The 27,073-nt window shown below is 36.6% G+C and overlaps 1 protein-coding gene across 1 annotated transcript in view; it reads left to right on the top strand.

Annotated features, from left to right (window-relative positions):
* The window catches only part of LOC138715803 (titin-like), a 409,396-nt gene extending 385,108 nt beyond the window's left edge, over positions 1–24,288 (top strand). Inside the window, exons 4-6 of the mRNA XM_069848890.1 lie at positions 5,544–5,615; positions 14,091–14,300; positions 23,855–24,288. Coding sequence (XP_069704991.1) covers positions 5,544–5,615; positions 14,091–14,300; positions 23,855–23,896 — 324 coding nt within the window. The 3' untranslated portion in view covers positions 23,897–24,288. The remainder of the gene's footprint in view (positions 1–5,543; positions 5,616–14,090; positions 14,301–23,854) is intronic.
* Positions 24,289–27,073: the final 2,785 nt, after the last annotated feature.

The following is a 27,073-nucleotide window of genomic DNA, read 5'->3' on the forward strand; positions in this document are numbered from 1 at the left end:
TGCTACATGCCCTGCCAATCTCAAACGTCTGGATTTAATGTTCCTAATTATGTCAGGTGAAGAATACAATGCGTGCAGTTCTGCGTTGTGTAACTTTCTCCATTCTCCTATAACTTCATCCCTTTTAGCACCTTATTCTCAAACACCCTTAATCTCTGTTCCTCTCTCAAAGTAAGAGTCCAAGTTTCACAACCATAAAGAACAACCGGTAATATAACTGTTTTATAAATTCTAACTTTCAGATTTTTTGATAGCAGACTGGATGATAAAAGCTTCTCAACCGAATAATAACAGGCATTTCCCATATTTATTCTGTGTTTAATTTCCTCCCAAGTATCATTTATATTTGTTACTGTTGCTCCAAGGTATTTGAATTTTTCCGCCTCTTCAAAGGATAAAGTTCCAATTTATGAATTGCAATAGTACCAATTTTAATCAACAAACTGCACTAGCAACAATCTTCTGTTCTTGTATCTCTGTGGCACTTCAGTCTAAAACATTCATTCTCTACACAAATTCTGTTTTAAATTGGAAGTTTATTTTTTCTTTATAGTATGATTTTCATTATCATCCACATCACTTTCTCTGTCACATTATATTATGTAGATATAACACTAGTAAAATTGTTTAAAGATACTCTTGTATTAGCAACATTAGTTTCCTTCCATTGGTAGAGAAAACTGTACACTTCTACATGTGGTATATCTTAACCGATGGCTGTTAATTGGTTTAGATATCAATCCCAATAAATCCGTAGCTACTATTATTTTTCTCGTGGTATATCTGATGACATTTTTTTCCCCCTTTCTTAACTCTAAATGAGCACAAACGCTACTTACGTGTAAATATTTCTGACATTTTGTATATTCGATTTCCTAACCATTTCAAATGTAAATCATTTTACCTTTTAGGTGTGTTTCCAAATTATATGTAATACGCTTTGTCAAATCTGGCAATCTTTTCATAAGGGAAGCTAAATTTATTTATTTATTATTTTTTATTAGTAACATTTGTGGAACAGAACAATGGTAATTTCACATAATTTATAAGCATGGAGTAATGAAGTGCAATTTTTTGGAATACAATCCTCATAATTTCTTCAAATTACAGGTGAATTTACTTGTAATGTATTATATAATATGTTTGTGGAGTAGGGCACTGGTGTTTGATTGTGAAGTTTTCTGCAAAACCAATCTTCATTGTCACAGTGTTCACATCTTCTGCTTTTGCAGTTCATTTGCCTGTCTTGATATGATGATAGTTATTCCTTCATATTCTCTATGTGAACAGAGAGAATGTATCTTGCTTTTATAATAATCCCTATGCTCCTCAACAAATTTTTTTCCCGTGACCTCCCCCCCTTGCGTACGCCACTGACACATACATAAAAGATCATCTTAACCCCTCCAGGGTGTGGAATTGTTGGGCTTCAAGAATTTTATATATTTTGATGTACCGAAGTACATATGATATTTCCACGCAGAACCCAAGAGATGGAGCTTAATCTGAGACGATTCTAAACGGCGTCGGGATTGTATCCGGCGTGGCTTAGTGGATAAAGCATCAGCACGTAGAGCTGAAAACCCGGGTTCAAATCCCGGCGCCGGAGAGAATTTTTCTCCGTTCCATCTCTCTTTCATCATGTGATGACGCAGAATATCTGCGTGGAAATATCATATGTACTTCGGTACATCAAAATATATATGATATGCGTAATAAATCACTTTGTGATTTAAAGACGGCGCCCATACCGTCGGATCCCGGCCAAACAGTCACTCATCTGAGTGCACCTCAACACATGTATGGACTTCGGTCCTGCGTTCATAGACATCTATGACGTAGTGCAGAGGGCGGCCACTAGAGGGAACCCAAGAGATGGAGCTTAATCTGAGACGATTCTAAACGGCGTCGGGATTGTATCCGGCGTGGCTTAGTGGATAAAGCATCAGCACGTAGAGCTGAAAACCCGGGTTCAAATCCCGGCGCCGGAGAGAATTTTTCTCCGTTCCATCTCTCTTTCATCTTCAAGAATTTTGTCGATAATCTGACAATCAAGAACTGTAGCATGTCCCTCAACATACCCAAGTTTGGAGGTAGTGTAGGCCTATGTTTAGTGTATTGAGATTCTAAGCTTTAGAAACGGTAGGAGAACACAAATCTGCCTCACCTCACAGCAGAAGAGGAATAGGTATAAAGAGCTCTAAAAATAGCCGTGATGTAGGAGGTACTCCGGTTCAAAACATAGCAAAGATTTATGAATGTAGGTGCTGAAGTGACTGGAAGCCAATGCAAAAAATATAGCAAAATAGCTGCAGAAGTTGCTAATTTGCTTCTTCTTACAGCTTCAGGAAGAAGATTGTGGGAACTGAAAATTAACATTCAGTATGTGACCAGAATTTCTAAAGCTCAAAATGTGACACCTAATAACACTACAGCTTAGCAGAAAACTCCTTTTCCTAGTCGTACAATATTCAGTACCGGAAATACAAATTTAACTCTTTGATTTTACAATAACGTGAACACAAAGTAGGCATTAACTTAATTCCGAGCAGCATTCACATAGAACGATATGATGATAGAGACTGAATTAATCTTGCTCAGGATAGAGAACGATGGCAGGCTTATGTGAGGGCGGCAATGAACCTCCGGGTTCCCTAAAAGCTGTAAGTAAGTAAATATTGATATAGAACGTATAAATGACGTTTCATATCCCCAGGGTTTAAAATACGATCGTATAAGTGTACAAAAACGTAAACTTACATCTGAAATAAGTTGACATGTAAAGTATAGGAATTCTGCTGGAATCTCGGTAGGGGAGGGGGAACACAAAAAAACAAAAACAAATAAGTGAAGGGTACAGTCCACTTTAGCAAATTATTCAGGAAGACAGTTTAAAGTCTGTCTTTAGCATATACTCGTACTTTCCATTGTATGCCAAATATAAAATTTGCTCACATTATCACAGTGTTTCATGCATAGGATTACTACATGGAATCCTACTACACACAACATGCATAACTCATTTTTGAAGAAAAGTGGTTCTTTCCCTGTACCCTTCAGGTGTGAAAAATGAGCAAGTGCTAATCATATAAAAGAAATTTTACTGTATTAACAAGTAAGAAATGCACAGTATACTTTGGAATTGAGAGGGAGTTAATCTCTTACCCCTGGCAGGGAAGAAATGTACAATGAGTATGAGGTGGTGTTGCTGTGAATATTGCCACATTAAACCGATTCTTTACATTTAATTTTTTATCCATGACCGTAACGAAAAGCATGCCTTTAATAAATACTTTTGCGTTTCTAAAGTAGGCTTTTATTCAACATTACTTTATTCCACTAGTGAGATAAAGACTTTACCTCACAGTCTGAACTTTATCTCACAGTTCATTAGTATTTTCCTAGTACCCGGGTACACACGTATACTTTTCCATTCAACTATTACTCAAGAAGTTAATATATTAGTTACTAGATGTCACTACCTCTACTTCTTTATTACCAGATCTTAAATATACATACACTCAATCTCTTTCTCTTTTCTCTATCTACTACGTCGTAATTTGTGCATTGCATTCATATCTAATATGTATTTTTTTTTTAAACTTATAATAATTTACCTTTTGGGAAGCGAGGAGACTTGAAACCTGCGAAGTTGCGTTTATAGGATTTAGGATTTTATAACAACACGCGTTAGTCAACTGAGCTAAACAGACACAATGATTAATTACATTTTAATATTCCTCTTAAGTTTACAGAAGTAAAATGTGAAATTATTTTAATCACATTAGTCCCCTGAACACTTTTAAATAATCCCTGAAACTTCAAAAAGACGAAAATACACGTTTAAAATGAAAAAATATATATTAAAATTATATAATTAATTATAATTTGATATTTATCCAACGCCTTAGGTATCATTCTTCACTAATCATGGCCCCCTACATCATGACCTACCTAGTAACGTATTGATTCTAAAATCCATGCCATAATATATCATTACATGAGGACTCATTTTCAACATATTTTCTTTTATAAAACATAATTTTCCGTTATGGTCGTGGATAAAATTATGTATGGTACTTGTGAGCGTGATCTTTATTGCACTCGTGTAATTTAAGCACGAGGCTGATGCCTCGTGCTTAAATCTTTTCACTCGCGCAATAAAGATGCACTTACCTCACAAGTACCGGTACCATAAATAATTATTATTACTATTTATTGTTGTAGCTTCTGTAATAGTAAGGGATTCTCAAGATACTCGTTTTATAGGCAATTTATCTTTCCGATATCTTTAATTTCTAGTTCTTTATGTATTTCTAATTTTGCTATGAGTCAGAGCAAAGCTTTCACAAAAGGGGGATTCCCTCCCATTCAATCTCTTCCCCACTGTTGTAGAAGAAGTACTGGAAGGGTAGGCATCTAAATGCTGAAGTGATTAAGTGCAAATGCTACAAGCAACAAATCTGAAGCATGAAGGATGGTGGTGGTAATTGGGTGAGGGTGGTGGCAACAAATGTTAGAATTGCATGGTTATAAAGTCATTTTCCATCTATTTTGGATACATTCCCACAACTGGCTAGTGTTTATATTCAATTTTGTGTACTGTATTTACAACAGATGAATGGCCACTTATATGTTACAAATGGGTATAAAGTGGAACATTCTTAACATCACTAGTAGTTAATAATGCTGTTAGAATTGTCTGTCACAGTAAGCATATTCTGAATGAGATTATTCGTTTGTTCATAGCAGCCAGTGAGTCATGACAGCTGCACACTGGCTTCATGCCTTGCCTGTCTCTAGATAATAACAAAACAGTGATCTAGCAATTAAGTTCTTAACATTTAAAAGAAAATCCAAAAATAAGGACGAAATAATAGAATATCAAGAAATAAAATATGTAGGTTACACTCAAGTCTCTGAAGTACAGTATGTGCCAAAACAAACAGTACTGAAATTAGCTCTCATCTGCTGTCCACATTTCCCTAGCAACAAAATATTTATTTACTGTATACAATAGTTTGACATATTGTGAATTCAGTGTTGTGTTGATTTCTGCAATTATGGTTCTGACAACAGAGCAGAAGGTGTTTATTGTCCAGCATTATTTCCGGTCATACGAGTACTGAAATTACAAACATACTCTGAAAATCAAGATAAGTCATTATAACATGCAAGGCGACATAAGACTGCTCCCGTACGACGGAACTTCTCGACGACAACTAACATTGTTGTGTTTCTTCGTGCCACACTGTTAAATCACTCCTGGTATTGTTCTTTAATGTGGCGCAAGCTGGACCCATTCTGATGCCCCACTCCGTATGACCAAAAATAATGCTGGATGAGAAACACCTTCGTCTCTATTGTGAGAACCATAATTGCAGAAATCAACACAACACTGAATTCACAATATGTAAAACTATTGTATACAGTAAATAAATATTTCGTTGCTAGGGAAACATGGACAGTAGATGAGCGATAATTGTTTCGGCGCATACCGTCATAAAACCTTGTCACTTATTTCTTGCGTTGTCTCTTTTCAGACAAGAAACGAAATTACCATCACCCCAGTGGCTGCACAGCCTGTTAAAGCCAAAGAAGAAGTAGTGCTCGTGGTAAGACTGCATTCCCAACATATACTTCATGTTTCATTGTAGCTTCATATCAAGCACTTTGTATTCTCTAGTGAGGGGTTGCCTCACCGGATTTTTAAACCAATGGCAGGTCAGTTTTGTAGGAGGATGAGAGGACTACAACATTCCAAAAGAAACTTCATAGTCCTGATAGAACACTTGTGTATGTATCATTTTGTTTCATAAAAATATTTAATGTACTATATTTTCCATTTTGAATCTTGCGTACACTACTTTTAACACTTGAATATAAGTACTTGATTAACTAGCGGACTTACTCGTGTTAATTATGTACCGGTAAGTTTGTGTGGCTTACAGCTGTTTCGGTGTTTCATCACCATCCTCAGAGCCTACTAGATCTCGGCGTCATCTCGAACTTCTCTGCCTGTTATGTGGGTGCGTTTGATTGTTGAAAGGTGTTGCAAGGTGGAGTCAAATAGTGTGTGTGTGTGTGTGTGTGCTGAAATTGATCTGTGTGTTGAGAATACTGGCACAGATACGTAGACGATATACTCATACTATACAAAGGAAACGAAAGACAAATACACAAGCTACACGAATACATAAACAAATTACACCCAAAACTTCAATACACACTGGAACTTGAAAATAATAACTCCATAAATTTCCTAGACATCACCATAACAAAAATTGACAACAAACACGCCTTCAAAATATTCAGGAAACCAACCACCACCACCACACGCATACACAACTCATCTAACCAACCCATACAACACAAACACGCTGCATTCAGGACAATGGTACACAGATTACTCAACATACCCATGAGCCAACAACACTACAATGAAGAAGTGAACACAATCAAATACATAGCACAAGGAAACGGTTACAATCCAAACATAATAGACAACATCATAAGAAAGACAAAACAAAAACTTAACACAAAAACACGCAAAACACAACACAAACACAAGAAATACATCACTCTAACATATGAAAACAAAAGCACACATAAGATCGGATCTTCATTCAGAAAGCAAAAATACAATATAGCATTCAGAACAGAAAACACACTACAAAGACATCTCAACACACAAAAAACACAAACAAATAAATACGACCACACAGGTGTATACAAACTCACATGTAATAGTTGCGATAAGTTCTACATAGGACAGACAGAGAGATCATTCCAAACACGCTACAAAGAACACATTAAAGCAATAACCAGAGGACACAATACATCTACATACGCCGATCACATAACCAATGCTAACCATACATACAAATACATAAATACGGACATGGAAATCCTACACATACAACCCAAGAACCAAAAACTCAACACACTAGAACAATACGAAATATACAGACACACTAAAACACACCCTGATCAAATTCTCAACACACAGATCAATTTCAGCACACACACACACACACACACACACACACACACACACACACACACACACACACACACACACACACACACACACACACACTATTTGACTCCATCTTGCAACACCTTTCAACAATCAAACACACCCACATAACAGACAGAGAAGTTTGAGATGACGCCGAGATCCAGTAGGCTCTGAGGATCGTGATGAAACACCGAAACAGCTATAAGCCGCACAGACTTACATAATTAACACGAGTAAGTCCGCTAGTTAATCAATTACTACTATATTTTGTTATATCTTTCATCACACAAAGAAACTAAGGATTAAACGTGCAACTATGTCCTGCTGTTCCATCAGATATTTCCGCCATAAGCTTAATATCATTCTTCTTAAAGCGGAACTCAATCCTTTTCATTACAACCAGAGAGGACTGAAACGCAGAGAAACACAACTTCTCTTTCACACTTTTTGGAACGAAATCTTCTCCATACAAACTTAAAATACTTCTTGTCAATACATCAGCTGTCGAAATTATATGTATTAGTATTAGAACAATCCTGTGATTGTTTTTGTGTTGGATTTTTCAATTCGCCTGTTTGGTTCTCCTTAGGAATTCTACTCAAAGAACTTCCATTAATTCCAGTTACTTCAATAATTCTTCCACACACTTTACTGATTGATATCGTAGGTTTACATCGTCATATTCATTCTGAAAATACTCGTGAACCTGCAATATGAGCTCTTTACTTTCAGAACGAATAGTTTTCCACCAATTAGACAACGATTAAGCATAAGACAAAAATTACACTTAAGATTTCCATTGATCACAAGTTCACAAGACCATGATCGAAACAAAGCGATCGAAATAGCAAACTGCAGCATCTGTATACAATAGGAACTATATTGCATCAGAAGCAGTAATGTTGGGGAGGGCAACCCCTCTATATCCGTGAAACAAACTATAATTCAAGGTATAGCTGTCGTCCATTGCCAGGAACTACAACTCTCGGATATTACAGTTATCCAATATGCTTTCTGCAATTCCCCCCCCCCCCCCCTCCTTATATGTAGTAACTATATTTCTGGTTTAAGATATGAAACACAATAAAATGGTATATGCAGTATTTTCAGCATCAGTTTTCAGTTGTAAAACATATATATGTATATAGGCCTAATATGATATGACGTGATATGATATGATATGATATGATATGATATGATATGATATGATATGATATGATATGATATGATATGATATGATATGATATATGACGTGTTATATGATATGATATGATGTGATATGATATGATATATGATATGACGTGATATATGATATGATATGATATATGATATGATATGATATGATATGACGTGATATATGATATGATATGATATATGATATGATATGACGTGATATATGATATGATATGATATGATATATGATATGATATGACGTGATATATGATATGATATGATATGATATGATATGATATGATATGATATGATATGATATGATATGATATGATATGATATGATATGACGTGATGTATGATATGATATGATATATGATATGATATGACGTGATATATGATATGATATGATATGATATGATATGATATGATATGATATGACGTGATATATGATATGATATGATATATGACATATGATCTGACATGATGACATATATGATTATGATATATTATATATGACATGATATATATATTTTCCACATCATCAGTATCCATTATGGTGTGTCTTCACATTCCTGTATTTATGTCACATCATAATTCTCTATTTACATTTCCTACCATTTTATTGCTATTGCTAATCCGAAAGTATATTAAACAAATATTCCCCTGCTAAGAAATAAAACAAGTATTACTGAATTCATTTAAAAATTTGAATTACTTTCTTTTCGCGATTCCAAAGTGCAAGAGAACACAAAATAACAGGTTGACCACGCACCATACGCAGCCGCCTAATCACCATGGACGAGTGCTGGTTATATCACTATGGCCCCGAGACAAAGGAGCAAAACAAGCAGTGGAAACACGTGGATTCACCACCGCCGAAAAAGACGAAGACCCAACCATCATCGGGCAAGGTGATGCTGAGTGTTTTTTGGGACATCCAAGGTGTGGTGCTGACAGATTATGCTCAGAAGGGGCAAAACATCAGAGGAGCATACTACCGAAATCTCCTGACGAGGTTACGGGAACCTATCAAGACAAAGCGTCGCGGGAAGCTGTCCAAGGGGGTCCTTTTGCTTCATGACAACGCCCCAGTTAATTCTGCACAGGACAGTCACACATGCTGCTTCTTTAGGCTATCAAATTTTGCCTCACCCCCCGTATTCTCCTGATATGACACCCAGTGCCTTCTTCCTCTTTCCTCGGATGAAGAAACCATTGCGTGGCAGGCATTTCCAGAATGACGACGAGGTGATTTTTGAGGTGGAACGTTTCCTGAACAGCTAAAATGCAGACTTCTACAACCAAGGCCTCCGTCAAGTCATCCATCATTGGGAAAAATGTGTCGTGTTGAAGGGTGAATATGTAGAAAAGGATTAACACCACCATCAAGTTTCACGGTCGCAGCTTCATTTTGTCGAGGTGATAATTAAAACTTTATGACTACCCCCTCGTATTTTGTGGATATAAAGTGGGAATACTAGCCATTGTTGCACAATACAAATTATGAAATTACCACCAACAGGTTGCTGATCCACCTATACAGCATTCCCTCTGCATAATACTCGATCCCCAGAGCCTCATTTGTAAAAACAGTTTGCACCACTGGCAGGTTGAGGATGGGATTTGGATAGAATGCACTTCACTATCCCTTGTAACTCTGTATTCAAGATATTACATTAAAATCGTGATTGTTTGGTTGCCCATCTGTATAAAATAAATATTTTTCCTACTCCTAATTGTTTTTTTTTTTTGTAAAGAAGATGATACTATAATGGATATGACACACCTCAAGAACTGTAAAATTTTAACAGCCATAGATCTGTCATTATTATACTGGGAAGCAAGAAGGCAAATAAAAGAACTCCAATATGCTAAGCATTAGCAGCCAATAAACTAACATTTCGTTGCCAATTTGATAAAGTAGTTACTTCGACACCCTGATTACTGTCCTGTCTTTGAGCTGATAGATAGGCAATAGTTGATTTCCATTGTTTGTTGGTACTACAAAGTATTCTGAAGCACGTTTCAAGACTAGCATAACTGCATACATGTTTATGAGATACTGTACATATTACATACAGTTTTTCTTCGAGAATACGTGAAGAAAAAAAATCGCAAGTGGAGTGCGTCAGCATTTCTTTCGGAAAAATTGCGAAGTTAGCAGCCAAAGAAATGCGTGAAGTAAAAGATGAAAGAAAGGTACAGTAAGTACTTGGACAACATTAAACTCGTCCAGGCAATTCAATGACGGGCACACAAGCCTTAATAATAAATCTAGCTCAGGATGACAATTATAGAAAATGAGGTTCTATAAACCAAATTGAAAGAATAACCACTCACCCAAGCCTTGGTCCTTTATCACTTCTCTCAACTTGGAATAGTGAAGAAATGGCGACAAGTACATCCATAAGAATTCACAAGTCAGCAACCAGTTGATGTCTGCAAATAATTCCATAGGCGACAGGTTCTAAAAGCAGATTATGACCTGCAATCAAAAAAGGAAATGTCTGGATAATCTGTGACATCAGTCAGTGCATACAGTACAACTTGGTTGTAGCGACCTCGTTTTGTGCGACACCTCGCCTGTAACGTCAAATATTCTGTGGTCCCAACTAATTCCCCATAAGACATATGCTTTCCTACCTTGCTTAATACGACAAACGTATATGCGTCTACCTCGCATATAACGTCATTTTCAACCTCAGTTTGGAATAAGATTTTCTAAGAAACAAAGTATTTTAAGAAATATTTTGTTGAAATCTGACCCTGACAAATTCTTTAGTCTCCTTCTGTCATAGACCTCTGGAATGCAGGCGGATTCCTCACCCCATTGTAACCTGCTCGAATTCATGCGGTATTAGATCAGTTTCAACAGGAAGTTTTCACTAAATGCACGCATTTTAACGTAGTATGGCCACTAAAAGAAGTGGGTGATGCTTTAGAAGTCATTAGAATTATGAACATTTTCTATGAAACTAGGGAAGGGAGCAGTGAAATTGCAACTAAAATTATGAACATAGAACGTAATTTAGCCCTAGAAAGTGTGTATTGGGCAAGTAGAAGACAACAGAGTAAAATGACTGATTACTTCACTTCTAAGTAAAGTAGTTTGGTGAGTACTGAACAAACTGTTTTAATACAGAATACTGTATTTATATAATTGTAGGCCTACGTGTATTTTATTATGTTCATTGTAGGCTTAAAAGTCAATACATAAATCTAAAATAAGTCTAATTAAATTTGTTATTTTTCATTTTCCACCTCACTAGATTGATAATGTGAATCTCGGTTACTACGACACTCGTTTATAACAACATAATGTTTAAGGTTCCTTGGATGTCGTTATAACCAAGTTCTACTGCACTTTCAATCCTCAGTGACGTTGTTTGAGATACAAGACGATTTGTGTTAGGTTCTACTGTGTACTTCAGACTTGTCCCAAATGGTTTACCATTATACGGAAATCTACTGTGAACTGCTGGATCAAGTACTTGATGTTTTGAGAAATCATTGCCTAGTCTTCTGACTGATACAAAGAATGTACTCACTCAGGACATTGACAAAAATTCAGAAATTAAACAAAATCAAAGTGCTAACTTAGCCGGCATGTACAATCCCGATATTGCACCACTGGATTACGGTTTTTCAGTCCCTAGCAACATTTTAGAAGGGCATAATTTAATACAGTGGTTGTCAGCACTCGCTGAAATGGGTAGAGTGCATACGGTGCAAGGAATGATACTCCGTCATGCAGAAGGGATAGGAAAACAGCATATCTGCCAGCAGCCACGGTTGCACGCTGGTGCTGTAAGAGACCTGTGGGTAAGAGACGCTAGCCCGAAAGTCCAGTGTGTTGACGACCATTGATTTAATACACCTTAAGACACCTCCAAAACCAAGGATTGGTATTGCAGACAAATTTTATGGTAGCAAAGCAAGGAGTGAAAGTCGTTGAAAATAATGGGCTCTGATTTGCAGAATAATTTTTCCTGTTTTTGTACTTATTGTCAAATAAAGCAAACAGTTATAGAAAATAACTTCTGAGGCAGTCTTTAGAAAAACAGAATGCTATTTTTCTATATAATTCGATTTTCTCTCATCAGCTATATATCACCGTGAAACAAGACATGGATGCTCACGTGGGAGCATTACCCTTAAAGATTGCTTTGTGAATGCAGTTTTCAGCTTACTAAACAGGTGTTAATGACATCAATCAATCAATCAATCTTCTTAATGTATCCAGCTGTTTTCCGACAACATAAAGTCCACCATAGTCCACTGCAGTCCATTCAGTTGTTGTTTCTCACGAGAAATGAGGGGTATTTTGATCGGTGTTCATTATAGATGCCTGTTGCTAGTAGCCAGAGTTGGGGTGCAGTCAATATATACTGCAGGGCTGTGTCTTCTGCAACTGGTACTGATGCAGGTGTTAATGACATGAATTATCAGAAAGAGAAGAAATTCAAATCTGCTCCTTTAGTGAAAATTCTATGAGATTAAAGTCTTATTTTTATGACCATCATGCCAAAAGAAACACCATTATCTCTGAGATTCATATGGAACGCTAAACAAACTTGGTCCAGTGATTACTATACCTGCCATTAGATGAAGTTCACAGTTCAGTCCCAGCTGGAGGCAATGTATATTTATGAGGTATAAAAATCTTTGACATAGTTTTTATTTGCGATATAGTTAATGGTGAGGAACTACACTGTATAGTAAAATTTCTTTTATATGTTTTGCACTTAGACATTTTTCACACTTGCATATTTCCATATTAATTAATTTCGGCTATATGTTTTTGGTGTATACGATTTTTATACTCACACGATCGCTCGTATTTTAATCTCCAGGAGGTACGAACGCCATGAATATATTTTTAATAAATTTTGTTCGAAATTAGGTTTGCCATGAAAATGTAAGAATGCAAAAATACAGCACGTATTCATTGTTACGAAGCAGCTCACTTTGAAATTCATGGAAATTGGAAGCTGCCCATACTTTCCTCCAACAACATTATGCTCTTTAATGACGCTGTTACTGCTTTAGAAACATTTTGTAACACATCATGATGTAACTGAATAAGTTATGGAACAGTTATAACAATTTGAGTGTATGGTTTGTTTATTGCTTAGGAGCAAGAATCCAAAATAACTTCTTTTTTTTTGTTAAATAATCACATGGCATTAACCTCTTCCCTTACTATTTATTTTACCAGTTTTGTGAAAAAAAGTGTCATATTTTTTTATTTTCGTAAAGAGGTCAGTTAATATTGCAGAATCACTGTACATCACTAATTATCTTACATACTTAAAAAATCACTATGAAATAGACAATGGGACTCAAACGAGTTAACTCGGGTTAATAAATTTTGACACATGTTAGCAACCCGAGTTAACTCGGGATAATAAGGGAAGTGGTTAAATAGAGATCACACTGGAAGAACAAGTCAAGTCAAAGCAGTAAAATTTTCTGGATTGGAATTTGAAATGTAATATATGAGCCAGCTTTGGCTTTAAGCAGCTAAGATTTCCTACAAATAATCTTACATTCATCAAGAATGTATGTTATAAATTTGAGAACTGTATTATAGACTCAAAGATGGTTGAACTGTGAAGTTATAAATTTCTCTTGTGAAAATTTTACTAAATTTACATAACTCGTTCTCCCCATAGTCTTTAAATGCTATTTCAGATGTTACTAAATGTCATTTCAGTTATACGTTTTCCTCACTTGTCATTGAGGGCCCTTTGTATATTTAATTAACAGTCTGAAGACTGGTTGGAACTTCGTTACAACAATAAGACATCACTGACTAGTAACATATTTCACTAAAACGTCTAAATGAAGTTTTACTGTGTAGGTTTATGAGCAGCATTTCATGTTTGCTGTTGTAGGAAGAGGAGCAGGAGGATAGTGCAGACAGACTGGTCATCGATGAATCTGGAGATGCTGATGGAGGCAGGAGTCGAGCCGAGACTGAGGATGATCAAGGCCCAGAAATAGCAGCTGAAGATGTGCCAGAATGTCAAGGATGCCACCAGAGAGCGGCACAGTTCGTATGCGCAGGATGTGCCAACCAGTGGTACTGCAGCCGTGACTGTCAGGTGAGCAACAGGACGGTCACGTTGACAGCAGGCTTCTACTTTGTATTCTGTGCTTTCATTTGGAATTATCCCACCATGCTCATGCCATCATTACAGAGAACTCAGTCATTAAATTCATATACAATTCCAGACAGCCCACTCAGTACTACAGCTCTGAGAACTCGGGTTCGATCTCTGCATTCTTCTCTAATTTCCTACCATAAAAAATGTGGTTTTAGGCTAATGTTTAGGAGCTTAGGTGATGCCGAATGGCTATTAAAATCCAGAGTATTGTTTATGCTACTACTAAGATTTATAATAATAATAATAATAATAATAATAATAATAATAATAATAATAATAATATTTATTTGTCAGAAACCAGTGTACAAGGCCTGGATATGACATCGTCAGGTTCGATAATACACACACACGCACACATACACTCACACATGCATAAACAAACTTAGCACAAATAAATATAGACAAGTAAACAAATAATTATAAGCAAATAAACATACACTGAGAGATAAACAGAGTATGCTGTAGGTTAACACATTTATATAAGGACAAAAGGTATAATTAAAATACAAAGAGACAAATTAAAATATAAAGAAAGGGTTACATTTCTAAAATACAATATTTACATCACACTCCACGAATTCATTCACTGAATAAAAAGGTCTGTTCATCAACCATCTATGTATGCAGGACTTAAACCTATTTATTGGTAACTTTTTCGCCTCCAATGGTAACTTATTAAATATATTTATGCCATTAAAAAAGCAGGTATTTGAGCTCACACTCAATCTGCACCTTGTGTAATCTAATTTATCTTTATTTCTAGTGTTGAAGGAATGTATATCTGATCTAGTCTGATAAAGATCTATGTTGGATCTGAGGAATATCAAGGTTCTGTAAATGAATAGATTGTAAACTGTCATTACCTTTAACTCTGGAAATAGTGGTCTACATGATTCCTTGGTATTTTTATTGAATATTACCCTCAGTGCTCTTTTTTGCAGTAATAAGATGCTATTGACTCCTGTTGCACTTCCCCATATATGAATTCCATAGTTAATGTGAGATTCAAACAGTGCAAAATATACAGTACCTGTCTGAGAGTTTCTGTTGAAACCAATGGCCTTAACTTCCTAAAAACAAAAATTGCCCTCGACAATTTAGTACATATACTTTCTATGTGTTTGTGCCATCCTAATTTTGGATCCAAATAAAACCCTAACAGTTTAACATAAGATATTTCATTATCTAGTGTGTTGGGGAGGCCTAAGATTAGTTTCTGGGTTTTTTCTTCATTAAGCATTAACTTGTTTGAGTGAAACCATTGCTTAGCTATGTTAAGATTATTCATCTGTGACAACTTTAACTGGTTAAGATCTGAGTGAGATGTTATTAAGGTGGTATCATCTGCAGACATGATTAGATCTTGAGGCAGACTGAATGGTAAATCATTTATTAACACAAGAAAGAGAAAAGGGCCTAATATGCTGCCTTGAGGAACTCCATTAGTGACAAGTCTCACATCAGAGAGCTTATTTGATATATTAACAATTTGTCTTCTATTTTTTAAATAAGATCTGATAAGGTTTAAACTCTCTCCTCTAATACCATAGTGTTGTAACTTAGCTATTAAAAGATCGTGGGATATGCAATCAAATGCTTTAGTAAGATCACACAGTGTTAAAGAGACACATTTTTTGTTTTAAATCATCCGTCCTCAAGTGAGATTGACCACTGGGATCCGGAATTAACAAACATCAAAGATAAAGGGAAATGAAACGAGCAAAATAATGATTCGATTTGTACATTAAAACAACAGGCCTCGGCCCGCGAGCCGCACTATAAATACGCCCGCACAACCAGACACAGGATCAGTTGCCTCAGGTACGCCGAGAAGAGTCTTGCGACCTCGGATACCACTCCACTGAAGATGTCTGCCGCAGTTGCAGACGAAACGTCTGGTATAAAACCAACTAATAGACCACGGCCTCTCAGCCCGGAAAATGAATCTACATCTATAGACTCCGGCCGTGAAAGCCTACACTGCAAAAATTTACGTGTTAACATATAGATGATAGTGTAGAATTTGAAGAGAGGCCTTCAGAATTTCCATTACAATCTTCTGAACCTCATAAAAGGGAATTTGAAAGGATTTAAGGATATTACATGTAAATTTTTGTAAACAACACCTCGCTCGGTGACGTTGCAAGACATCTTGTTGGCATTGATGTATTCCGAGGACGAAAGACACTTTTTAGAGGAGATCCAGGAGTTGGCTTTGAGACATTCTTCAAATGTACAAACACCTTTGCCTTTATGTGGGAGCTGGTACCATGACTGGAATGATTGTTTCCTGAGAACTTCTCTGAGATATTTTTCTTTAGTTTGAGGAGTGACGCTGTTTGGAAGAAAAGATGTTCTCTTTCTTGGAGGAGTAGTACTTACAAAATACCCTGATGGACCAATACTTTGGAGAAACACCCGAAATTCTCTAAGAAGGTTTTTCAATAAAACCAGAAGAACTAATCTTCAATTTGTCTGGGAGAAAATATCTTAAATTAATGTGAGACTGAGAAAGCAACCAGCCTCATGGTCTAGTAGTCAGAATTTCTACACACAGTTCATGAGGTACTGAATTTGATTCCCGGTCAAAGCACAGGGATTTTTCCTTAAAGGAACTGTTCCTGAGTTCGTCTAAATTGTAAGATCTCTCCTGGCACTACACAATCATACATGGTCATCCTACCATATCACTGTGGTAATGTAACTCCGACTGAAGGCATCCCAACCACAGAAATGGATTACACATAAGCTACTGCATGGAGGGAAGACCAGAAATGTCGAAAGCCAATTTTGTGGCATTGGAGGGGGGGGGGGGGAATTAGGAAACCAAAAAAGGAATCCTGGAGAAACTACTGTAACAATAGAATAACTCTTCTCGGGTTCTCAGCCAGGTGAGTTGGAGATTAGCTTCCAAGCTTTCGACGGCTAGCTCTGCCATCTTCTTCAGGGAACGAAGTGATGTGGGACCATGTCTAGCCGGTATATATGCAAAAGTAGGGCTTCCCGCTTCGGGCCAATTAGGAGCTAGTTCCTAGTTCCGACCGCCAGGCATATTCTGGTTGGTGGAAGCGGCAGCCAATCAGGAGCTACTTGCTGGTCCCGACTGTCTGCCGTGTGCTGGTGGTCTAAGCGTGTTGATGGCAGGTTTCCATGCTGTACTCAGCTGTAGACCCCCGTCTCTGTTGAAATTGTTGCCATCTAGCTGGATTTCGATGGCTTCCTTGATAACCAAGTCCCAGTAACCTGATGTCTTGTCCAAGATGGTGGTGGCGCCGAAATCTATCTTGTGACCAGTTTCTATGCTGTGTTGGGCAACTGCAGACTTATCAGGGTAATATAGTCTTATGCTGCATTGATGTTCCTTGCAGCGTTCCATAATAGTATGTCCTGTCTGCCCGATGTAGCATTTCCCACACTCACAAGGTATTCTGTAGACACCAGGTGTCCTAAGACCAAGGTCATCCTTAACTGGTCTCAGCAAGTTCTGGATCTTTGTGGGTGGCTTATGGATGGTCTTAATCTCGTGTTTTCTTAGCAGTCTGCCAATCTTGTCCGAGATGGGGCCGTACAACGGGATGTATGCCATGCCCTTCGTCTCCTCTTGTTCCTCGGGTGGTTTGTCCGAAAAGGCCCTTCTGAGGGCCAAGCCGATTTCCCTGTTGCCGAAGTTGTTCTCTTGGAACGTCTTACGTAGTTGGCGGTTCTCAGAAGGGAGACTAGCTTTGTCCGATATCCCTCTCGCCCTGTGCAGAAGAGTCGATAGGACCATTCGTTTCTGTGCTGGGTGGTGGTGGCTGCGTCCATTCAGATATAGATCGGTATGAGTCGGTTTCCTGTATACTCTGTGACCCAGTGTGCCATCTGACTTCCTGGAGATGAGAATGTCTAAGAAGGGGAGACATCCGTCTTTTTCCACCTCTTTCGTGAACTGGATGTTCGGGTGGATATTGTTCAGGTATTCTTGGAACCCCTGAAGTTTTTCTTCTCCATGAAGCCAGACGACCAAAGTGTCATCTACATAGCGGTAGAAGTGAGCTGGTTTCAGGGGCGCGTTCTCCAGGGCTCTGTGGTCGAAGTCTTCCATGTACAAATTGGCTATGGCTGGTGACATAGGTGAGCCCATGGCTACACCGTCGCATTGCCCATAATACTGCCCTTTGTACATGTAGTAAGTGGAGTTGAGTGTGCGGTTAAAAAGTCCAATGACCTCAGGCGGGAAGTGAGGTCTCAATAACTCCAACGTTTCCTTGAGTGGGACTCTAGTGAAGAGGGACACAACATTAAAACTCACCAGAATATCAGACGGATTTGTTCTGATGCTCTGTAGAGTCTTGATGAACTCTGCTGAATTCTTCACATGGTGGCTGCATTTTCCCACAAGAGGATTCAGAAGACTGGTGAGGTATTTGGCCAGCCGGTAGGTGGGAGAACCTATGGCGCTGACAATAGGTCTCAGGGGAACATCCTTCTTGTGGATTTTCGGCAACCTGTAGAGTCTAGGTGGTCTCGTGGAATGTGGAGTCTCCAACTCACCTGGCTGAGAACCCGAGAAGAGTTATTCTATATCAAACGCCAGGAAAGCCTCAAGTCATATACTGTAACAATGCTTCCTGAAGTTATTTCTAAAGATCCGACTGCCAGACTAGGATCCGTATCTCTTTTCAATAGAGATATTTATCACCACAACTGGAGAGAGACACTAAAACATCTGATAGAAGAGCATTTCTCTCATGGGGTTCACCAATATAATAATAATAATAATAATAATAATAATAATAATAATAATAATAATAATAATAATAATAATAATGATGATGATGATGATGATTTATTTAACCTGGCAGAGTTAAGGCCATACGGCCTTCTCTAACACTCAACCAGGAGATGGCAAATTGAGACTAGATAAGAACCAACACAAGTGGATTTCAAAACATCCTCTAAAGCTATATCTTTTGAAAATGTCAAATGGACAAGTCAGGGCATTTTAACCTTTATATCACCAGAGGAGGATGGTATCTAACCTACAACAAGGGCTGGATATAATCATAAAACCGATTACAAGAATATTTATCAGTAGGTCCCTCATCACAACTAGATACATGCCAAGTTCTGAAGAAATTTCAGTATCATGTTTATACCAAAATTAGGGAAAAGTGACTTTACCGTGACTAAATCCTATCAATTCATTAGTCCGTCATTTTTTTCATAAAACAAAATGGCACGTAGGCATTTGGAGCATCTGATAAACATGAGGGAAAATGATGTTAGTGATGATGCATATGTACAAGAGTACAGAAGGTTAAATTTCTTGAGAATTAAAGTTGTTTGCTTTTTCATTTCAATTATCATCTATATATATATATATATATATATATATATATAATTTGAACTGGTAATGGAAATTACGGGAAAACAGCTGAACGGATTTTAATAAATAACCCCTCATTTTGAAGCTTGGAACCCAAAGTTTTTCGGAAAAGTAGTAGTTTTCAGTGAAATGTCAATTTTCCTACATCATTTTCCTTTTTTCAAAAATCCATCTTTCGTCAGTTTTGAGAACTAATTAATTGCATTCACGGCCACCTTGATGTTCGCTTCCTTAAGCGAAGCGAGCATCAAGTCGGCCGTGTTGCATATCAGAATAAAATAAAACACACACTACAATAAACAATAGGCTATTACACGAAGATCATGACCTACAGGATTGCTGACATAGCTAGAGTTCAGACGGCTCAGATTCTTTCCCATCATAATGCCAATATGTCGATCTTCATTTGTGCAATTTTTTGATAACATATAAAAATAATTTACAGGTCTGATTCTCTGGTCTGTAGATTTCCGATTACACTGTATATTGGATATTAAGAACTACAAAACTTAAGAATGTTTGATGATATTATTACCATTAAAAATGAAATATTATTATAGTTAATGCAACACGTAATGCTATACTGATGATATGAAAGTGAAACCATTTGGGGCTTTAAGTAAGTAGACGCAGAGAAAGAATATTTTATATTAGATCTTCATTTCTATAATTTGCTGAGTAACAGCTATAGGCCTATATAAACTTATGTTACTGAAAACTATAAAACTTACGTAAGTTAACAATATTGTTATTAAAAATGAAATACTTTTACAATTATTAATCAAGTGGTGTGCGTCTTTAAACTACATCAAAATTAATTTCATATTCCTTTAGTTTAATTGATTAGATTTGTGATCGCTGCCAAGCATATTTTGTTGTAGGGAAAATAGCATGCCATTTCACTTCTTGCTACCGTGATGAGTAAGTTCATTTCCCGCAACCAGCAACAAATGAAACACGGAAGCTGCTAACGATTTACGATGGACAATTTTATTTAGGGCGCATATAAGATTCTACAACTCTGACATATCATTCGCCTCATTTTCCACATCTCAACAATAAATTCCTCACAACAGCCTATATTACAGAAAATATACGAAATAACATTCGTTGTTACACAAATTAATCCAGCAGTATTTGATAGATCAGTATTGTCTGGAAGAAGAGAAAAAATTACAATTCATAAGATAAGGCCAAAAGGTATTACTTATTGATAAAATAAGAGGCCTACAAGATTTTGTAGTCTCTTGATCACCTCAGCAAGATCTCTTAGTGGAAAAAAGTGATTCTTCCCTCTACATTTCAGAGTAGTTCACGAAACATGCAGCAGCTATACCAAGATGCTAAGTCTTTTGTTCAAAGCATGACAAACCTTACATTTTCTTAACTTTCACATACAATCCGCAATGATCCGAAATAGCTACTGCATTATTCCCACGTGAAAAACCTACTGATCATCCTGACATTGTTACTAGCGATTTCGCATTGAAACTCAAGAACTGAAGACGGATAGGTTCAAGGAAAAGTATTTGGCAAAAAAAAAAAAAACATTCAGAGGGACTGTGTTTCACTATTATGGAAGCAAATAACTATCAAAATGTCTGGTATTCTTCAATGAATATAAATCTGAACAATTTTTATTTGAACTTTTTATGGACTTAGTTTGCAGCAATTGCTGCACAAGCCACTAGTTTTTAATTATAGTTCCGGTTGCAACTCCAGCAGTTCTTTTCTTTCAAATCACGTGTTGTTGTACGAGTTCTAGTAATAGATTCTTCTCTTGGTATGTCATGTTAGGCCCCGGTAATTCAAGTACACCATTGAGATAATTGTATATATTACTGTTGCTATAATCAAGAGCTCATATGGTACTAGTCAGTTCTTCTTCCAAGACTGCCTCATGTCGACAGTACCACACAGATGGTGCTGGTGTCAAGATAAGAATTTTAATAATCAAAATAAATTAAAATAAAATAAATCTCTACATTTTAGAAAACTAAGATAACAAGTAAATTTACCAGCATTGGTGAAAACTGCCGAAGTCGAAGCCTAATGTTGTATTGTTATACAGATTGCAAAACAATAATTGTCAAAGCCTGCTAGTTTCTAAACATGACTCACTGATTAAGTTATGTCTACATTATTTTCATACATGGTTTTCTTTTCGCAATGTTAAATTCCCATGTCCTATGTCCAGAAAAGCACACAGTACTGATATTACCAAGACACACTAATAACACAATGACGTCAAGTTAATTAAATATTATTTATAATGCTAAAGAACTATAACAGAATACAAATGATAACTTGAACATTATTTATATTGCTAAAGAATGATAACGGAATACAAATGATAACTTGAATTTTATTTATAACACTAAAGAACGAATACAAATGATAACTTGAATACTATTTATATTGCTAAAGAATGATAACAGAATATAAATGGTAACTTTAATATTTATAACACTAAAGAACTATAACAGAATATAAATAACTTGAATATCATTTATATCGCTAAAGAACAATAACAAAATAAAATAACTTGAACAAGGCTCGAACTCACAGCATAGTGTAACATCACAGTGATCCGAGGTTGACTTAGAAAATATTCGCTGTTCACAAGTGCAACCACATTTTTTTTGACAGCTGTACATGGTGTTGTGATTTTACTCTCTTTGGTGATATCTAGTATTAGCTGGCAAGACTGAAGAGTCGGCCAAATTAGCCTTTTAGGAACTACTCTTACGTGATCCTCACTATATCTTCCTATGTAATTGAAGAGTAATGGTAAACAAACATTGAGAAATGAGCAAACTAAGGAACAGAAAATTGCTGAACATAAAAAATGCCCTTCTTCTTGAAAAAGCGAAAAAATGTTAATTATGACATAAAATGTCTGGCTTTCCTCTGAAAGACGCAAATCCATTGAAATCCTAGCCCAGCGTTTCTCAAACTATGGTCCGCAGACCACCTGTGGTCCTCGAGGTCTCCCCTTGTGGTCCTTCAAAATAGACGGAAGAAAAAATAAAATTCAGGCGAATTGCGTATCACATTATAGTTGAAAATCTCAGAGTTTAGAAATGACACATGACAATCGCCTTTCACTTTTTTCTCCCAGTACTGACATTTTATGAATTTATGACCCCACTCTACTCTCAGCAACAAAAGAGAGATTTAAAGCACTCTGAACATGTTGTTTCTCGCCATCTTTTCCCTGCACATATAGTGCCGCGCCTGTAACCCAGCCAGGGACCACCCGAATTCATAACAGAGGATCAAAGTACCAAACCTTTTCATGTATTTATAACTTTCTTAATAGTTTTGCCGGCACCCAGTGTGCACATTGAAATGGTCACGGACTGTACGTCATACACCAATAATACAACTCAGGTCACAATATGAAATTTATTTTCCAAGTAAATATGACGAATTTTCATGGGTTCGTGATCCCTTTCATTGCGATATTAAAAGAACAAACTTTTGATTTAGTGAAAGAGAACAGTTAATTGAAGTCTCGAGTGACACCAGACTTAAAATGAAATTCCAAGCGGAAGGTATGGTTAATTTCTAGACCTCATCATAAGTGAAAAAGAATATAGTGAACTGTACAATGGTGCTTTAGAAATTACAATTCAGTTCGCTTCTACGTATCTGTATGAGAAAGGGTTTTCATCACTAACTCTAATAAAAAACAAAGTACCGAAATCGACTCGATGTATGTGACGATCTCCAACTTAAGCTTATCAGCATACATTCAAATATAGAAAAACTGTGCAAGAATCGGCAGGCTCATCCATGTCATTAATGTAAAGTTAAAGATTATCCAAACTCTAATAGCCTTGAATTATTAAAAAAACGAAAATGAATTTTCTTCTATTAAATTTAACTTAATTAGTTAATACTAATATAAAATTAATTGAATTAAATCAATTTTAATTAATTAATTAATTCTATTTTAAAATATAAGTATACTGGTATTAAAATATGCTACAAAAATGATAAATTTGCTTTTGAAGAGAACAAGAGTAACGTGGTCCCCACTTCAGAAAAGTTTGAGAAACGCTGTGCTAGCCCTACTGTTGTCTTTGACCGAGTTTGATTGGTTCACTGAATGTTGCAGGTGTCAGCTTGGGACGAGCACTCCGAGGTGTGTTCCGGCTGAGAATCAAGAAGTGGTGCTTCGACTTTGTGCCAAGTCCACCTTCCAACCCAAAGTTCAAATCGCTACCACCTGTTCATGTCAAGTATTTATACATATCTTCCGAATTACTTTGTGTGGTCGTCATCTAGCTTTGTTTTCCATCGTTTCATTTTTCGCAGAAGAACAAATCTTGTATATTTTTATTGCTTTCCAGAAGCCAAATGTTGCATTTCTTTTGTGACCAGGTCAGTATGAAACTTTTGTTACCAGAATGATATGGGTATAAGTCAATGTGAGAAGATTAAGTTAATTAGAAACTGTACTGTGATATTAGTGTTTGTGGAGAGCTCTGAAAGAGTTACCTAATTCTTTCTTGTACCGCAAGTATTAACATTAAAAACAGAAACAACGAATCGTTTTAATTAATCTAGCTTAATTACCTTGTCCAACTCAGCACCAGTGGATCCTCTGTCAATACAAGTGTGAACACTTCCTCTGTATCAACTTATAGGCAGACAAGTTTTATACAGGCATTACAAGTAAATTCACTTGTAATATGTACAAATTAACTGAATGGTGAATTTGCAAAACGACTTAAGTCCCTAGAAGTAGTTTTGAGAAAATTAAAGAAAACAGTTTTTGGCCTCGCTGAACCATACATTGTTACAATATAATTTTTTATATGTAAGAGAAATAATTCTAGTATAAAAATTCATACTTTTGTATTCTTCTTCAGGTCGTAAAAAATTCAATTATCTTCAGGACTTAAGTTGTTCTGCAAATTAACATCAATCTTGCATCATAATTATTAGGTTACTGACACATAAACATGTTTAACTAAATGTATTTATACCAAAATCATAAAATAACCTTATTGCAATTGTTGAACATCATTATTTTTAATCACAAGAGCACAGACCTCTGATGGAGAAAATTATGATGTTGAAGAAATGTTTCTGAGTACTTATTGCCATTAATCAATCAATCAATCAATCAATCAATCAATCAATCTTCTTAACGTATCCAGCTGTTTGCTGATAACTTAAAGTCCACTGTAGTCTTTTCAGTTGTTGTTTTTCACGAGAAATGAGGGGTATTTTGATCAGTGTTCATTACAGATGCCTGTTGCTAGTAGCCAGAGTTGGGGTGTAGTCAATATATACTGCAGGGCTGTGTCTTCTGCAACTGGTACTGATGATTTTAATTTACTTCTGTTGTGGTTTATGAATGGACAGTATAGAAGAATGTGTTCCAGATCTTCATCATGATTATTACACCACAGACAAGTAGGATTATCAGAAATGTGAAATCAGTGTAGGTTACAATTGCGTGACAATGTGACCTGTTCTGCCTCTTGTTAAAAATGTTTGAACATGTCTGGGCAAGTTTTTGTACATTTCCAGGTCATTTGGCTTCTTTTGTACAGACTGTAAAATTTTTCCTTTGTCAGAAGAGAGCCAGTTGTTGATCCATATTATTGCCGTTAACAATTTGATTAGTGTGTGCTTATTTTGTCCTGAACTGTCGCAAAACAATCAGAGTTCTTTAATATACTGGATGGGACACAGTTATTGAAGTAGTGTGCAAGAGAAAATTACATACCTCATTAAGACTTTTCTTGGTCTGTTCCTCATGGTAGACACAAAAGGATATTTCACTAGTTTTCATGTTGTGCACAGAGAAAGCTGGGATGGTAAGCTGGCGATAGTAGTACATATCCTGAAGAAAACTGGGACGGTAAGCTGGCGATAGTAGTACATATCCTGAACTGGTGTTTAGGCAAGCATACATTTTTCATGTAGTCAAATATGACAGCGAGAAGATCCTCTCTCTCAATGCTTAACTTGGATCCATTTTGTAATACTTTTTACTTCAGCTACAAGTTTAGCACGATTACTGAGCATATTGCTTTTCATTTTCATGCTCTGTTTTTCAAACATATTAAATTTTGTCAACTAAAGAATTACCAATGACAACACATAAAAAACATTTTGAATAATTTCGAGGGAAAAATTGTTCCGGAGCCGGGTATCGAACCCGGGACCTTTGGTTTAACGTACCAACGCTCTACCACTGAGCTACTCGGGAACTCTAACCGACACCGATCCAATTTTTCCCTCTATATCCACAGACCTCAAAGTGGGCTGACAACTGTCAAGCAACTAACTTCGAGTGCATACTAAGGCCGGGTGCACACAGAATCAGACGCGGCGCGGCGCGACGCGACATTTTGTCTCGTGGTACTTGTCTCCCATTGATTTCTTATGATGCGATGCACACAGAATCAGACGCGGCGCGACGGTCGCGAGGAGACACAAGGAGACACGAAGAGACAACTTCGAATGACTGCTAGAAGTTCGTCGCGAGGAGACAGTCTGATAGCTGCAGTGTACTGCGCATGCGTTAGTAGTGGCTATGATTGCACGCTTTCCTTATCTATAAAAAATACTATTGTTGTGTAGTGCACATTATTCATAATGGAGCTCGATGCGGATAAATTAGTTGATTTAGTACAGGAAAGATACGTTCTGTACAATTTTTGAAACAATATCACGACAATAATGTGGTTTCTAAAAATATGTGAAACATTGCAAATGAGATGAAAGCACCAGGTGAATAATAATTTAGCCTATAATAATAACACTGCGTAACAAATGTTAACATTTTTTTTTTGCGCTAGGCATGTGATATATGTTTTCTATATAATTTGAGCCTCCTGAATACGAATAAGACAATAAAAACAGTTGTTGGTTACGGTTTTTGAGAAATGTTGGAATTTATATTTATTCAAAATATTGTTTTATATAATGACAATAAGGTTAAATATTCACTGTTCAGAAGATTACAGCTTTCTTTTTCTGCATTTTCTTTTACACTGGGCATCAGTTACATCACGAGCTAAAGTCCAACAATAGTCTGCTAGCATATTGGTACTCCATTGTCCTTGGTATCTTTTTTCCATAGTTGAAATTTGTTGATGGAAGCGCTCATCATGCTCATCACTGAAATCGCACAATTCTCGGGGGAAAAAAAAGTCAAGATGTGAGTGAAGGAAGTGAATTTTCAGGGAAATTTTACAACCCCTAGTTTAATACGCCAACAGTAAATTTTTCACTAGTTCTTCATAGTTCTCACTTCTACAGTTATCCAGAAAATTAATTCAACCTCCTTGAATGCTATCCAGACGGCTGTCTCTTT

The sequence above is a fragment of the Periplaneta americana genome, chromosome 15, assembly GCF_040183065.1.
Source record: "Periplaneta americana isolate PAMFEO1 chromosome 15, P.americana_PAMFEO1_priV1, whole genome shotgun sequence".
NCBI lineage: Eukaryota > Metazoa > Arthropoda > Insecta > Blattodea > Blattidae > Periplaneta > Periplaneta americana.